The sequence below is a fragment of the Bos grunniens genome, chromosome 13 (genome assembly GCF_055505025.1).
Source record: "Bos grunniens cultivar Pamir isolate PY7600 chromosome 13, Bosgru_T2T1.0, whole genome shotgun sequence".
NCBI classification, from domain to species: Eukaryota; Metazoa; Chordata; class Mammalia; order Artiodactyla; family Bovidae; genus Bos; species Bos grunniens.
The window spans coordinates 1,995,160-2,012,687 of NC_141177.1; the positions used below are offsets into that span (position 1 = coordinate 1,995,160).

Below are 17,528 nucleotides of genomic sequence, written 5' to 3' on the forward strand. Positions count from 1 at the left end.
GGGGCGTTGTTCAGTAGCTCAGTCGTGTCCGACTCTTGTGACCCAGGGGACTGTAGCCCGCCAGGCTCCTCTGTCCGTGAGATTTCCCAGGGAAGAATACAGGAGTGGGATGCCATTTCCTCCTCCAGGGGATCTTCCCAGACCCAGGGATCGAACCTGCATCTCCTGCCCTGGGAGGCAGCTTCTTTACCGTTGAGCCACCAGGGAAGCCCCACATGGAACGTGCAATGTGGCTGAAACTACACAGGAGGTTGGCAAACATTGGAAGTTTGAGGAGCACTGACGTACAGGTTGAAATCTGGAGTCAGATCAGACTCTGAGTCCCGGTCCACCTCCATGAGCCTCGGCTTCCTCATCTGTGAAATGCAGACAGTAATAGTCCCGTGTCATGGAAATGAGTGAGGACTAAGGAACGTGGGTGAAACCCCTGCCCTGTGGGTCACACAGCAGCGGCCGAGGCGCCTGCGTCTCGCACACGTGCTCGGAGGGGTGCGGCGTGAGTCAGGCCACTGTGACATTTCTCTGTGCCAGCCAGTCTGGGGAAGCTTCTAAATGTAAAAACCTCCCGTGCTTTATCTTTCCTGATCATCGGCATCTATGACAGACGTGTCAGTTCCTCTTTGAAATTTCGGCTCTTCCTGTTGAAAATAGAAGTCAGGAGCACTTGGTGCTCAGGTACTCACTTATTTTAGTCTCGCTGGTTCTTTCACCAGCGTCTGCTTTATTTCTCTAGGAGGTCACACAAACAATGAAGTTAAGAGAAACTGAAAACCAGTCACCTCTAATCCTGTCTTGTCTTCTTGCATGCAGAGAAAACAGATCTGTATGGAAGTGAGGGGGAGGTTCACTCATCCCACAGCAGTTTTAATCACTCTCTTTGTGCTGAGTATTTTTTTTTAGTGTGTGTGTGTGTGTGTGTGTGTGTGTGTGCAGGTCCTAGGCCCTGAAAAAATATCAGGGAACAGATCGCTGCCCTCTAGCAGCTTCCATTCTCTTGGAGGAGCTTATTTCTTCTAGGAAGCAAAATGGCAGTCTTTGTCTTTTTTAAATTAGAATAAGATTTGGTTATAAAACCATTCTTGTAAAATTTTTGAGAGCAAAGAGAAACACTAGAAAATTCTGATATTTTCACTAACTCTAAGCTCGCTTTCTTTTAATTGAGAAGCTCTTAAATAAACAAATTTCGAAGTCTCTGAGTCTGCAATTAGGAACATCAGAAATGAAGTTTTCCCCTACAGGCTGTCAATATGAAATTATACATTATTTTGATTTATAGTCTTGATTGCGAAAGTAGTTCTTATTATAAACAACAATAACCTTTGAGAAAATTAATTTCACATTTTGTTATGCTTGCCAAAAAGATGTTTAAGCCCAGTTATGTGGACTAACTGCACCCTTTCAGAGTAATTGGAGTACCATTTGCTCTGTGACCTCGCAAAAGTTACTTACTCTGTTTGGGTTTCTTTTTCCTCATTTGTTGAGTGAAAAGATCAGAATAGCTGATCTTAAAAAACCCTGGGGATGGCAAGTTGGCATAACAGCCAGAATCAGAAAGATGGGGTTCTGTAACTTTAGGCAAATGATTTGGCCCCTCTGAGCGTTTATTTTCTTACCTGTAGTATACGGACCATGTCTGTCTCATGCTGTTGTTACGAGAGGCCGTCATTTACACGGAGAGCATCTGAGACGTAGTAAGTGCTCAGTGAACAGTGCTCCTCTCATTTCTTCAAGTAGGACATCGCTGGTTACAACCTAAATATCCAAGTGCAGCTTCTGGAGCCCACAGCACGTGAGGTGCTAAGGGAACGTCAGGCTCATCTGCTGCCATGGAGAGACTGAAATCCACTAGGAGGGACAGCATATGTCTGAACACATGCACGCCTGTGTGTGTGCGTGCCTATGCGGTTGGTAAATGATGCATTTATTTGGAGTATCTTCAAAATGGCTCTTTTCCTACTTTCCTTTGGGGGAGACAAATGATGAAGTAGAAAAACAATGTGAGCTCTGAAGCCAAAGAGACACATAATCAAATCTCAGCTCTGACAGTGACTGTCTATTTGAATATGAGCAAAGAATTTAAACCCTCTAAGCCTCACTTTCCTCAACTCTGAAAATAGGAAGTGATACCTACCTTTCATGACCTGGGAGAGGAGTCGGAAAATGGGTACAAAGTGGCTGGCATTTGAGGAGTGACAGCTTCGTTCCCAAATAGTCAAGTGTGGAGTCTGACATTAATCCGTGGAGCGCAGGTTACCAGTGCCGCGGGTGCTTAGACGAGGGAGCAGCCAGGGTCGTCAGAGTGGACTAAGAGAAGGGAAACATCCCTCTGATCGCATGGCGTCAGAGTGGACTAAGAGCGTAAACATCCCTCTGATCGTATGGCGTCAGAGTGGACTAAGAGAAGGTAAACATCCCTCTGATCGCATGGCGTCAGAGTGGAGTAAGAGAAGGGAAACATCCCTCTGATCGCATGGCGTCAGAGTGGACTAAGAGCGTAAACATCCCTCTGATCGTATGGCGTCAGAGTGGACTAAGAGAAGGTAAACATCCCTCTGATCGCATGGCGTCAGAGTGGACTAAGAGAAGGGAAACATCCCTCTGATCGTATGGCTTATTTGTCTCAGAAAGGGAATCCCAGAGTCCACTGGGATCCCTTTAGACAGCCCAGCATGGGCACTTCCTTGGTGGTCTGGTGGCTAAGACCACACTCCCAATGCCAGGGGCAGGGGTTTGATCCCTGGTCCGGGAACTAAGATCCCGCCTGCTTGTATGGTGCAGCCACAAAATACGTAAGTAAACCAGGAAAAGGCTGGCCTAGGTCTGGATAACTATGGGAGCACTTGAACGACGGGCTTAAGCGTTCAGACCTGATAGAAAAGGTCTTCCTTAAGATCCACGGTGAAGTCAGTGAACGCAGAGCAGCTGCCACATGATCCAGCTGGTGCTTCTGGAAGACCTGGTAGCAACAGGGTGTCTGCTGGCTGAAGGGCTGCCATGTGACAGCATTTTAAAGAAACATTCCTTTAAGAACTGCACTACCCTCTAAAGGAGAGGTGCTCTTGTAAATCGAGTTTATATGAGAAGTACATGTGCCATTTAGATCGGTATTCTCAGCAATATAAATGTCCAAACCAGATCCTTTAGATTTCAAACTGGGTATTTGTCGTTGTTAACAAAGCTGGACAACTTTAAACTCGCTAGATAACAGCCAGATGTCCAGTTGGTTGAAGAGGATTGAAGCGTTTCTGGTTTTGAGGTTTGAATGAGAATCCCATCCTCGGTGTGTGTGCTTGCCACACCTTATCGTGTTCCTGTGACTGAGGGACTAGACAACCCTGCTGTGCCGAGATCAACCTTGCGTTCTAGAATCATTCTGTCTTCTTTCCTTTTGAAGTGAGTGGTGGTGCCCTCCGACTCTCCTTCCTGTCTGAATTCCCTCCCCGCACCTATTCCCGATGTGGAAGAGTTAGTCGTCTCTCCTCTTCCTCAAAGATTAGCCACCAGAGCGTACTCCCTGGCAGTGGAAATGACGAATTGGAATCTGGTCCTGCTGGGTCCTCAGCTCGTGGGCTTTTGCCATGTGGGAAAGAGGAGGAGAAAAAGCAGAAGTTGTTGGATGACTTTGTCATCGTGTATTCAGCACGGAAACCATGCTGGTAACAGATATACATTAAATGTGAGCTCCGGGATGTCAGCTTTGAAGGAGAATTAGAGACACACCTCAAACTTCAAAGGGAGGCACGGTTTTAGAATAAAAGCTACAGTTTAATGGGTATTGGAACAGAGACCTATAAATTACAGGGGGTCTGTGTCCGCTTTGCAAACTGACATGGAATACTAATGTAAAAAAATATATATTAGCCTGCTGCCTAACACATAGCCCAATAATGTGGGGTTTTATTATTATCTTTGTTAGTATTACTATTTTTCTCCAGTTCTGTAGAGTTGCATCTGAGGCATGTTCACAAGATGGGGAGAAGCAGGCTGACAAAGAATGTTTATTAGAGGATGAGAACCACACGTAAGAAGCTGTCTTTGGGGCCGCGTCTGGATCTGGCCTCAGGCCTGTTTATTCAGAGTTTTTATTTGCAACTTGGTCAATAAACTGTGAAGCACATTGATCAAGTTTATGAGCTGGGTGGGCTCATTAATGCAATCTAAAATATAAGCAATAAGAATCTCAAAATACTGGCACGAGGGGCGGAAGTTAGGATGTCCTGGGCTTTTTGTTTAATGCAGTTCAATGTGCCACCGTCCTGATGGGAGCAGGTCGTCACATATTTTAACAGAGCCACGCCATCCGGTTACCCGTTCCAGCGCTAGAACTTAATATAACCCAAGAGCAGTGTTAGAAATGTCTTTTCCAAAGGGATTCAGGAACAACCATATGTCTGGACCAGATACAAGGGAGTTTTAAAAGCAACATGATATTAATCAAGCAACGTTTTTTTAAATGTATTTTATTAAAGTTAATTTCTGCTAAACGGCAAAGTCCTTGGTGGCTCAGATGGTAAAGAATCTGCCTACAATCTGAACCCAGGTTCAATCCCTGGGTCAGAAAGATCCCCTGGGGAAGGGAATGCAGCCCACCCCAGTATTCTTGCCTGGAGAATCCCATGGACCAAGGAGCCTGGTGGGCTACAGTCCGTGGGTTGCAAGGAGCTGGACGCAGCTGAGCGACTAGCATTTTCACTTTCACGTTATACATTCTGTATCATATTCTTTTCTGGTTCATCACAGGACATAGAACATAGTCCCGTGTGCTATACAGTAGGACCTCATTGCTTGTCTGGTCTCTGTGTGATCGTTTCCGTCTGCTAATCCCAAACTTCTTCTCCATCCCTCCCCACCCCTCTTCGCTCTTGGCGACCACAGATTGTCCTCTGTGTCTGTGAGTCTGTCTGTTTCACTGACAAGTTCGTTTGTGTCATATTCAGATTCCACGTGTAAGTGACGTCATGTGATGTTTATCCTCGTCTGCCTCCCTCACTTAGTGTGGTCATCTCCACGTGTAAGTGATGTCATGTGATGTTTATCCTCGTCTGCCTCCTTCACTTAGTGTGGTCATCTCCACGTGTAAGTGACGTCATGTGATGTTTATCTTCGTCTGACTCCCTCACTTAGTCGCTCATCTCCACGTGTAAGTGACGTCACGTGATGTTTATCCTCGTCTGCCTCCCTCACTTAGTCGCTCATCTCTAGGTCCATCTATCTTGTTGCAAATGGCGGTATTTCATTCTTTTTATGACTGAGTGGCATTTCAGCGTGGATGTGTGTGTGTGTGTACTGCATCTTCTTTATCCATTCGTCTGTTGATGGACATTTAGATTTCTTCCACGTCTTGACTATTGTGAATACTGCTTCTGTGAATATAGGGTGCACGTATGCTTTTGAATTAGAATTTTGTCTGCATATATGCCCAGGAGCGGGATTCCTGGATCATACAGCAACCCTGTTTTTAGTTTTTGAGGGAGCTCTGCACTATCTGCCATAATGGCTGCGCCAGTAACCAGTATACATTCCCATCAACCATGTAGGGGGTTCCCTAAGAAAAGCCTTAAGTAGGTCAGACAGGCTGAGATCATGCCACTTCTCCCCAGCACGTGCAAAAATCCCTTCCATTCGTTGAGCGCATACTCTGTGCAAGCGCTGTGCTAGGCGCCTCACACACCTCACCGTCACACCAGCCATTTCCACACACTGAAGCACGTAAATCCGCACGCCTACTCACCCATTCAGATAGTTCTAGGACTGTAAGAAAGGTGATCATGACTCAGCTGAGGCCTCTTCTGTGCTCCTCCTGGTGATCACTCACTAACCGCACCACTGCCCCCAGAGCCACCAAGGAGAAGGTCCACGCCAACTGACCCGATGCTTTGCTGATGTCCTCGGAGCCTGCCGCCGCCCCCCTGCCACTCGAGAGGCGGTGGAGAAAACTCTCTGTGTGAAGCTCAGCTCCGGGAGCAGCTGCTCAGGGAAGAGAGAGACCCTTGGCACCCATGCAGCCTGCTTCTCCCCAGGGCACACCCAGCTCGAGGGCAGCTGAGCTGGGTTGGGTAAGGGGCTCTCCAACCACCGGCGTCCTCCCCAAAACTACTCCTGCAGGACGCTGGCTCCCCCAGAGTCCTTACTTCCACAGATGAGTTCTCTTCCCATTTCTGAAAATTTTTATTTCTGCTCCTCCCGTACCCCCTGACTTCTAGAAAAGACTGCACACACCTGAACCCTCATTGCAACATAGTTCGAGTTGTTCTTACCGCCCTACATGCACCTCGCGGCATCTCCTTCACCCGCGGAAAGGAAGGTCCCGACATCTGCACTGGGAGGAGCTGCCTTGTGGCCGGACCCCAGCCCGCAGACGCAGATGAGTCTCAGCTCTGCCTCGGGCATGACTCTCCCTTCACAGGCTTTATTGTGTGTTTCCTCAGAACAACCGTCTAATCACCCACTTTTGGTGTGTGAACTGAGGTTCAGAGAGACGCGGTTGACTTGCCCGAGGCTGCACAGCTGCAGCAGTGAATTTGAACCTGACCCCACCGTCCAAGACGCTCAGGACTTGGATTCTGAGCAGGTTGCCGTACGTGTGTCAAACCCTAAAGGGCAACAAGACCCTCGTGTCTCATTACCCGATTTGGGGTCCTTCTAACCGGATATTTCAACTTTCCCCATCTTGAAGGTTATGCCCGTAAGCCAGTGTGCAAATGGAGAGTGCAAGATGGTTTTGAATGGCTCCAGGAGACAACTCTAAACATTTAATCCATCATGGGATGCAAAGTTATCTTCTTTCCATTCTACTCCATTTCCTCTGGTGACATTAATTATAAGATCTCTTCTTGGTATTAAGAAGCATTTTTTAACTGCGTTTACACTTGATGATCTCTCTTTTTAACAAAGACTTAAAAATAATTAGAATTTGATGAGCACCGTTACACATTGCAGTGGTTTTAATACGTTCTTCTGGTTACGGGGAGGACGTTCATATGATGTTCATGTTAAGCTGTTTTCTTTTTAAATACATTTGTTTAAATGAAAAGATAGTCAACTTAAAGAAAAATATCAAGTAAATATAGATGGTACACGGACAGGTCAAGAATTGTGAAAACAGTATGCAGATTACTTTGAGAAATGGTCCACTGGACTAATTCCCAACATAAGGAGTGTTTTCCTGGGTAGTATAGCTTTAAAGTAGGAGACAGCCATATCTTTAGGAACAGACGATACTTACAACGCCAACTCCCGAAACATTAGCAGGATCAGGAGGAGCGGAGCCGTGATGAAGATGACGAAAGCCTCGCTGTCTGGAGGCGTCCCTTCACATCTCAGCCTCACCTGCACCCAGCTTTCAGCTTCCTCTGGAAAACAGTGAGCCGTCAACGGCCAAGAACTTTCCCAACACAGGAACCCAGCGCACAAACCAGTCTCCTTCCAGCCCCCCGCGCAGCAGAGAGCGCCTGGAAAGCCAGCAGGGCTGTTCTCATGTGGTGGGAGGGTTTTTTCAGCTCAGTGTGCACAGGATGTTGACTCTTGAAACTTTTTTGGGTCAGCTTTAAGGCAGTCTGCTTAAAATATCATATAATTCTTTGCCTTTCCATAGGATTAAACAGTACCCGAGTGGTCTCGGGAAGAAGGGGTGTGGTTCCAAGACAGCTACACTACTTGCAATTGCTTCTGAATGTTCTATGATTTTCCAACAATCAGAAGCTTCCAGAAAACCCACAATCCATTTTAGGGATATTTTTCTGTGCTCAGGTAAGCTTCAGTGTGAGAAGAAGATAAGTAGAAATTAGTGGTCAAATCTGAAGATCTCATCTAGAGAGAAAGCTCTGGTAGAAGAGAAGCTCACACAGTTACCAAAAAATGTCTGATCCTTCAAATCATCATGACAGGGGGAAAAACTGGCTTCTGGAACCATTTCCATCATTTTCTAGTTTTATCATCTAAACAAGTGACTCCAGCTCTCTGTACTTTGTTTCTTGCTGTGTAAGTGAAGATCAGCATACTGACCGCTTGGGACTGCTTTAAGTCAGATGATGTTTACCAAGCGCCAGATAAAGAGGATATGTTTGTAAATGTCAGGTCCCTTCTCTCTTGCACGCTGCATGTTTTCTAGGTAAAAATAAAGGCAGGGCTTGGGACAAAATCGACATAGATGGGGCTTCCTTGATGGCTCAGTGGTAAAGAATCCTCCTGCCAATGCAGGAGACACGGGTTCAATCCCTGAAGATCTCACATGCCTCGGAGCAACTAAGCCTGTGCGTCACAACTGTTGAGCCTGTGATCTAGAGCCCAGGAGCCAAGCCTCTGAGCCCACGTCCCACAGCTGCTGAAGCTCACGATCCGCAACAGAGAAGCCACCGCAGTGAGAAGTCCTGGCCCCACAACTCGAGAGCAGCCCCTGCTCGCCACGACTGGAGAGAAGCTGGGGGCAGCAACAGAGACCCAGCAAAGGCAAAGAGAAATAAATAAATAAACACCGACATAGAAAGAGTTCTTGCCCTGGCGTCCAAGAGAAGAGATGCAAGGGTCTATGAACACCCTGGAGTTATTTGTAAAATATTTTGTTCAAGCTTACTTTTCTGGGAAGAGAATCCAGCTCTGACAAGTGAGTCTCGCAGTGGCCTGTAGCCACCACCCGCCCACCTCAATGTGTCAGAACAACTGCAAGAAGTATGCAAAGACGAACTCTCAGGTTGGAGCTTGTCAAACCGATAGGATGATTGTGACATTGACCTTGGAGAGAATTTGGTAATACCTCTCCTATCTGGGGCAGGACTGAGATGCTAGAATTACTGCAGGGATTAACAGGGTTTGAAGCTCGATATGTTGGACCCCAGCCCTCTGGCCCTCCGTAGAAATATTTTAACCAGGTTGTTCTTTGGCGCAATGACCTTGGCCCACATCGAAGGCTGGTAAGAAGCAGCTTCAGATGCTGGCCACCGCCCGACCATCAGGATAAGGCTGAGGACCCTGCTAATGACATCAGCGCCTGCTTCCTCTAAGAGGATCGCGGGATGGATTGCTCTGGACATATTACCAGAATTTTCCGGAGCAGCTCATGCATCTTACCCAACAGTGACTATCTCGTGTGACAGACCGTAGGTCCCTCTCTTCAACAGCTAGCAGGAACTGTCAAGGCACGCGTGTTATTAATACTGGCCCGCAGCCAAGGCCGCCCTTTGTGTTTTCTGTAGCATCCCCTCGTCACCCCATTTGTAGTCAGGCTGCGTCTGTATGTTTATTGTTCCTTCATTGCATTTTAAAATACATCCTTTAATTTACGCTGTTTATATTTGTATTAGCCTCGTTTGAGTTCTTCTTGGAACAAGGTGTGCACAAGCAGTACCCAAAAATGGCACCAGAAAGCCGTTGGCCCTGTTTGGTAACATCCTAACTCTTGCTTTTGTTTTTATCTTCCCTTTAGTCAGTTAAAGAGGATTCAGTCCCCACAGGTGCAGAGGAGAATGTAAGTTACACACGAAATGACAGAATCATTCCATGTTCACCTCTGGCATGAGGGACCCCTGGGCACGTCAGCTCTGGGGTTGTGGGTTCTCGCTTGCTCCAAGTGTGATTCATCCGCTGTAGACTCTTTCACCCTTTCACGTGATTAGTGACTATGGGGGAATGACTTTGGATCAATAGTTGTAACGCCCATTGAATCAATGCAGATAAAATGCAGAATCAGAGCATGCATTTAGCATTTGTTACCATTTAGGGGCTGAAAGAGTCTACTCAAGCCAAGAACATCTTGCTCCTTCCTTAAGGGACATGATACTGCACCCTCTGCTTCATTTTACTTGGATTGCTCTTTCGCTTTTATTTCCATGGCAACCTAGATTCTCTACTAACCGTGGGTGGTACCCAGGACAGGTACCCAGGCATCAGAGCATACTGCTGCACTAGATGCTGTGAGACATTCTCTTGGGCAGGAGAGCTGACTCCATGGGTCTACACTTGACAGACACAAGTTGAGCCTCACTCTCTTTGGGGGCTTTAATTTCCAAGAGTGATGGTCAAGACTTTCAAGACAGTGCATTCATGTCTAAGAAGATGGCTCCCTGTAAGCCATCACACAAATGTATCATTCCAAAACATGTTCCAGGGAGATGAACAAATTGGCCTCGGGAGTGTCAGACCCAAAGCAGCAGCTGTCTGCTCTAAAAGAAGTGCAGTCTTTGGAAAAAATGTTAAAAGTGGGCTCACAACTCCTTAAGATAGAAACTGATTGTTACCATTTTGCCAAAGCAAAATATGTTTGGCTCTTCCGAGATGTCTCTTGTTTGCTTGCCATGGCCGGGGCTTGTGTTTTCACTTTTATTTAATTGCTGGAACTGAGCAGAAGTCGGAAATCCAGATATGTCCAGAAATGTTGTCTGTGGTGTGGAGTGAAAATTGGAATGGCTGTGTCGTAATTCTTGCTGGGAGAGAGAGCTTTGGAATCTGCTTTGTCCTGTTGTTGCTTCTTTCTCTTTCCTCCCTCCCTCCTTCCTGTCTTCCTTCTTCCTTCCTTCTCTCTCCCTCTATTCCCCTTCTCCCTCCCCCTTTTTGGAGCCAAACTTACTAGCTTGTAAACCTCAGGACTCTTGTAACTCCAGAAAATTCTCAAGAGTATTACTGGCTATTTTCTAGAGACTCTAACTCTCCATTTCAGCACCCTACAAGGGGGAACTCTTTGAGTCTTCTTCCCAGGAACTTTAAATTTAAAAGCTGCATGTTAAATCCAAAGCATCTGTTAGCTTCCAGGTTCCATGTTTTTTGAAGTGGAACGTCTTTTTGTATGCCTGTGTGTAGGAATCCTGAGGAATCCCGTGTCTCTTGCAGCTTGCATATGCAAGTGCAGAGCAGATCTCTAACTGGCAAATATAAAGCGTCTTATTTTCTACTGTGAAATTTAGAACACAAAAATAACATGAATTAGAGTTAAATGATTGATACCAAAAGATAACACAAAATCAGATCGAGATGCAAGCGAACGCAAAATATTTTGTCAAGAAAATAAAGAAGCATTTTAAAATGCTTTAAATTGCTTAGCCCTACCCGTAATGTTCTCATTTTAAGATTCCACATTTCATCTCCTAATTGACAACTAGTTGAAAAGAATACGGTAAGTGCGTTGTGATCTTGGGCCCATCACCCCCAGGCTGTGCCACCTTTTGGACCTCAGTTTCCTCATCTCTTAAATGGCCGTAATAATATGACTTACCGCTTGTAAGAATCCTTATTCTTGTGAGAATTACATGAATAATGCCTGAAACACAAAAGAACTCAGTAATTCAGGGGTTGGCAAACTGCAGTTCACGGGCCAAATCTAGCCCATCACCTGTGTTTGTGTGACCCACAGGCTAAGAAAGAATGGGTCTTACATTTTGAATGGTTGGAAAAAAAAATCAAAAGAAGAATAATATTTTGTGATATATGAAAATTATACAAAATTCAAATTTCAGCGTTTATAGATAAAGTTTTATTAGAACACAGACACCTTCCTTCCTTTGCCCAGTCTATGGCTGCTGCCGCGAGGGCAGAGTGGAGTCAGCTCAGGGCCTTTTGCAGGAAGTCTACCGCCCCCTGCAGGAACGTCAGTGCACGTGCGGTGTAACACCAGGAAGTGGGCGCTTCCCAGGGATCAGGGTTTCTACTTCCTTGGGAAATTACACACCTCCCAGCTGACTCAGTGTCTACATGGAGTGAAGATGTATGAAAAACAATTAATTGGTTTAATTTCCTTCTCCTGAGCAAAAGAGGTGGTGGTAGTCAAAGCAATGGACTGTACTCTAAACTTTCAGAACGGGACAAATAGGTGTCGTTAACCACATTACAAGAGCCCTTTCACTCGCAACTTCTTATGTCTAAAATGTGGTTGAATTTACTTTAAAAAAATATCTCTACCATGAGTTCCCCAAACTGACCTATCAACCAGCCCAAATCAAAGAGCAGAGTGATTTCAAATTTTTTCATGAAAAGAAAAGTAAGGTTTTTTTAAACCAATGAACTCTTTTCATAGAATAAACCTCTGGTTCTATCAGGGGCAAGTTTTTATTTATCCCAATTACAGAGAATATTGAATCCTTTCATTATAATCTGAAAACATCTGGAACACTGGTTAACCTGAGGTCGTGTTCTAACTCATGAGGGGAGAAGAGCTTTCCTTCCCAAGAAGCTCTGCCATCAGGGGAACAGGTAGTTCGGTTGTTTTTCTTAGGAAGTTGTCAGTTGTAAGTGAGAGAACACCCAGCTCTACCTGGAGAAAAAGAAAGTGAAATCTGTTGGCCCTCACGCTCTCCCTTGGCTTAGCCTTCTGGCCTGGCTACTTTCTCAGATTTTCAACAGCACGTCGGTCAGTGCAGAATAAAGGAGAGACTCGTCCAGCAGCAACCCTACATGGCCTGGAATTTGTTCTTTTTCATTGACTTAAATGGGTTTGCATGCTTTATTAGTCAGCATCGGCCGGGTTGTATTGCAGTAACACCCAAGCCCCAGCCCCAGGGGTTTTCAGTAGTAAAAATCCTTTTTCCCCCTTCACTTATGCTGTGTATCAGCTGTGAGTTGGGTATAAAAGTAAAATCACTACAATATCTTTGCAGTCAAGTAACAGGTTATAAATGACAGGTTATAAATCAAATCAGAAAGAATCTAAAAAAAGTCTAAAATAAAAATTGTCAATATTATCATGGCATAGGTGAAGTTTAAGTGGAGGAAACCAATTTTGCTATAAATCACTTTCTGAAACTCATAGCTCTAGTAAAAACTATATAAACCAAATTTCAAGAGTAAATATGGTATAATATTAGAGGCAAAAGTGAAGCGTTTTGCTGAAATGTGTATTGTTGGTGTGAATTGCACTAGCCATCTTCCTGCAACATATAACATGCCCTACTGAAACCAAGGGCCTCCCTGGTAGCTCAGTGGTGAAGAATCCACCTGCCAATGCAGATGATGAGGGTTCAGTCCCTGGTCTGGGAAGATCCCGTGCAAAAGGAAATGGCAACCCACACCAGTATGCCTGCCTGGACATGACCCTATGGACAGAGAAGCCTGGTGAGCTACAGACTATGGGGTTGCAAAACATTGGACATGACTTAGCAACTGAAAGACAGTTGAAATCAAGCAAAAGAGATTTAATTCTAAAATAGAGTGCAAATCTGGGTTTCACTATGCCCATCACACCCAGTTAAAATGTTCAGAGGCAGTCATATATTCTGAATAAGGAATAGCATTTTTTCCAAAGCTCTGGCCTGGAAAGAAATCAGAAAACTATCCAAATAAAAATCAAATTCTCATGTCTGTATATGTAAATAAGATCCTCACTTAGCTCAAATCCTTCTAGATTTCCACACTGGATGTTAATGGATCTTTTTTTTCCCCTTGGCTGCTGCAAGCCAACTTCTTGGCCTGACTTCAAAGCTAATGAGAGTCTCCAGAAGTCTCTTTTTTTTCCCTATTGAAACAGTTGTGTTTCAAAGAATGGACTGTGGGCTAGGATTTATAAGGTGACACCTCTTGACATTTGGAAAGGCCCAGCAAGAAACCATTGCCACTCAAAGTTGATTTACAAAGTTATTGCCATACGGTCATTTTATCATATGAGTAATTGCCCTCTTGTCCCTACACCACACACACACACACACACAGAGGTAACTTGCTGGTTCAACCACACAAAAATTCTAAACCCAGACAGTGAGTTAGTCTCTGTTCATTACCTACCTAACGGCCATTTCTCATTCTTGTACCCTTTTCCCCTTGATCTTAGGTAAGCTTGGTCACTACCACAGCCCCAAGTATTTGGTTGTGATTTGTCTAAACCAAATCCCATTTTCTTCAGCAATAATTAATCTAGGGATAAGATTGTGACCTATGTTTGGCCAATGAGATGTACTCTGAGTTAGAGGATCAAAATACAGAAATTCACTTGGAGAAAATTTTTAGTTGTGACCTTCCTTCCTTCTTAGGACATTGGGTTTAGGATGTGATACCTGAGGCTGTGGCAGCTACTTTATGCCCATAAGGTAGCAAATAAAAGGGTGGAAAGCCAAGAATGGCAGAGTCGGAGGGTAGCAAGAGCCCGGGTTCTTAGAAATTTTGTGGAGCCACCAAGCCAACCCCATAACGTCCTGTTCCATACTGTTATTTGTTAAGACACTATTAGATATTTGGTTACTGGTAAACAGCTCCATCCTCATTGAAATGGCTAATTACCTGTTGGTATGTCATTCACTCATTCAGATGCTTCATCTGTAGACTAGACTGAGCTTGCTTGAGTAACTCAGTAGTCCTTTACTGAGGTAACATATTAAAAATACCTTGCGCATCTGACATAATAAGACATAATTGTTGATATCTTTCCTAAACAGTGGAGTCGTGCATGGTGGGCGATTCCAGATAATTCATGCCCACACTCTCAAAGTGACAACCACTGGTATTAACTGAATGCTTCCTGTGTGTCAGGCACAGTTCTAAGAACTTTAAATATGTTGCCTGATGTAATTCTCAAAACAACTTTCTGATGTGTCGTACTATCCCCATCAAGAAATGAGAAAACCAAGGTGCAGGGACGTTGAGTGGGGACCTTGGCTTAGAGCCCCTGGGAGGGGCAGAGTCTGGATTTAGGCCCAGGCTGGCTGGCGCTGGACGCCGCACTCACAGTCACTGTAGCAGACTGCCAACTCTTCGGCTGGAATTTATTTTACAGAAATGAAATTGAATTAAGTCAGTCCCGGATATAGAAATCCAGGACCACACTTGACCGCCAATCCAGTCTCTTAGTTGGCCCTAGTCAATGCCTGGTTTCCTAAAGACAGGCCTGGGTCAAAGCTCAGCATCCCAGCAGCAGAAACCTCATTACAAACATGCTTTGTTGGCCAGTGCAGTACTTTTAGCCTCTTCACATCTTTTGATGGGACAACTTACTTTCGTTTGCCACAGTCCCCTCCTTTTTGTCTTAGGCCTGGTCAGTCCATGCTGACGCCACCTACCTTGCATTCTGGGACTTTTGACTTCATAATTCCCCAACCTAGATCTTAGATTACGAAGAGGAAATGCTGGAACTCGTCAATACCCTAAGAAACGGAAGGTGGGGAGAGAGTGCTATGATTTAATTGCCGTATTTTAGGATGTGTGTATGTTGGTTTGTTGATGGATGCCTTCTTGCTTCAACTGACAGTATAGAATGAAGGGTCCTTCTCAATTCAGATCATTTGGGTTATTTACAAACCAGTGATATTTTCTGCATGAAGAAAGGAAAATATTTTCTCCACAATCATGCTGTGTTTCTGGAAATGACTCTGTTCCCCTCCCCTCAACTCTAACAGCAAGAAAAGAATTTGGAGGAGGCTAGGGGTCTGGTACCAGCCAAAACAAATGCAGAGAGGCCATTGACTCTAGAGACTTCTCTCTGAGGCAGAGACGGCAAGCGTTTGTGGAAATGGCCAGATAGTGAATGTTTCAGATTTTGCTGGCTACATAGGGTTTCTGTTGCCAATTTTTCCATCTTTTTAAACAATTTTTCCAACCCTTTAAAAATGTAGAATCTATTCTTAGCTCAGGGGCCATCCCCAAGCAGACTCTGGAAAGAATTTGGTAGAAGTTTGCCAACCCCTGCCTGCGGAAACAAAAAGGAAGCTATAAAACTCTCTCCAGGCCAGATGTCCTGTTGCCAGGACAAATGCAAACACAAAAGCCGCCCCAGGTGTAGCGAGCACAGCGCAGAGGGAGTGAGGCGATGCAGACAGACAGGTCTGGAGTCGGGGCTCAGGTGAGTTGTCTAAGGGCAGGGCTCCTGTCTCAGCCCCGCGTCAGCAACCGCTCAGACAGCTCACTGAGGACCGTGCGGGGCTTAGCGTGCCTTTGCCGAGTTCTCCCTGCTTCTGAGAGCAGGGACTCCAGTGAAGCAACAGGAGCAAGTGGCTCGTCTGAGGAGGAGTGGGAAGTGGTACTGAGAAGTCGAGGCCATGGAAGAGAGGGCGTCCCGCCATCCTTTCCGCGAGGCGGGGGTTTCTCTCCGCGGTGGGGAGCTAGGCTGTGCGGTGGGAACCGTCCTGCCACCGTCTCAGCTTCGGACTCTCAAGCCAATGGTGACGCCCGATTTTCCCGTAAGCCGAGTGTGACTCTCCTCTACGGGAGCCCAAATCTAATAGGGTCTAATAGCGTCTAATAGAGTGAAAAGGTACCGAATGTGCCCGTAAGCCGAGTGTGACTCTCCTCTACGGGAGCCCAAATCTAATAGGGTCTAATAGCGTCTAATAGAGTGAAGAGGTACCGAATGCGCGGTGACGCGCCTTTCCTAAAAGGGCGTCCTCAGCCGGAGCGTGTGGCTTCACCGCGCAGGACGTTTGCCTCTTCTGAATCCGTGTCTTTGGAGAGCACGTGGTGTGGCGGGTACTTCCTGACGACGTGCCCGTGTAGAAAGGGCTCCAGGCTCCAAACTGCAGCAACCATGTGGGTGAGGGGACAGCCAGGACCCACTGTATAAAGCATGTCTGGGGATGGTTTTTTTCCCCCACTGTCTTATCACCTGGCCGAACAATCCAGGTGGTGTGTGAGTCGCCAGTAGAGGCTGTAAAGTCTGAGGAAGTAGAGTCAGCCTTACAAACAGTGGATCTCGGCGAAGAAGGAGAGCGCACACCCGAGCCGGCAGAAGAAGCACCCAGGAGAGAAGAACGCAAAGCCCCGAGGCCCTCCCTGATGGCGCTCCTCAGACAGATGGTAAGCTCTGCTTCCGGCTCAGGGCGGCTGAGATGCCCGCGCCAGCTTCTGAGACCCAAGAGCCCAAGGCAGGTGGTCAGCCAGGGCTCTAGGTAGCATGGAAGGAATACCAACTAAACACCAAAAATCCCTTTCATCCTGCTGACTCAGTCACAGAGAATGTCTCCTCGTTGTTTATTTTCCTTAACCCTTCAGTTCAGTTCAGTTCGGTCGCTCAGTCACGTCCAACTCTTTGCGACCCCATGAATCGCAGCACGCCAGGCCTCCCTGTCCATCACCAACTCCCGGAGTTCACTCAGACTCACGTCCATCGAGTCAGTGATGCCATCCAGTAACCCTTAACCCCTGCTAACTTCCTTCTCAACAAAGGAAGAGGTCGCCTAGGCTCCTGAGCCGTGGCAGCCAACAGTAACCACCTGGAAATTGTGTTATTTAGTTTTAATTTTATTTATTTTTAAAAGTTTCCTTCTGTTTTTGGCAAGCGGTTCTGCTTTCCTCGTTATGGTAATAATATGCAGTTTCCTTTGAAAATAAAGGAAACTCCCTTCCATAAAGAACATAAGGCGTTTTTAAAGGATTGAGTAATAAATGGTTCAATTTATATTTTGATGTTGGAAAACTTTTGAAGGGGATGTGTGGGTGACACAAATTTGGGCAAAGCCTGTTTAAAGACAATTCCAGACAGGATATGATATGAAAGGAAATGACAATTTCCTAATAGCGTGTGTAATTTAGCTGGTGAATTTGCCCTTCTTAACTTCTATAGCATTGAAAGAATGTGGGCAGACATCTTTGGGTGTCTATGAAGAGTTATGTATATTAAATATTTA

The 17,528-nt window shown here is 45.7% G+C and overlaps 1 protein-coding gene across 23 annotated transcripts in view; it reads left to right on the forward strand.

Annotated features, from left to right (window-relative positions):
• The window catches only part of BCAS1 (brain enriched myelin associated protein 1), a 99,609-nt gene that overhangs the window by 67,069 nt on the left and 15,012 nt on the right, over positions 1-17,528 (forward strand). For 10 of the 23 annotated variants that reach the window (XR_015138809.1, XM_086331262.1, XM_086331263.1 and 7 more), the window contains 2 exons: positions 9,422-9,463; positions 16,525-16,698. The exons of 7 other annotated variants lie outside the window; for them this stretch is intronic. Coding sequence is in view for 15 of the 16 variants with exons in the window: in XM_086331262.1 (XP_086187388.1) it covers positions 9,422-9,463; positions 16,525-16,698 (216 nt within the window). In the remaining variant the exon portion in view is untranslated. The remainder of the gene's footprint in view (positions 1-9,421; positions 9,464-16,524; positions 16,699-17,528) is intronic. 6 more of the 23 variants (XM_086331265.1, XM_086331268.1, XM_086331270.1 and 3 more) reach the window with 1 other exon arrangement.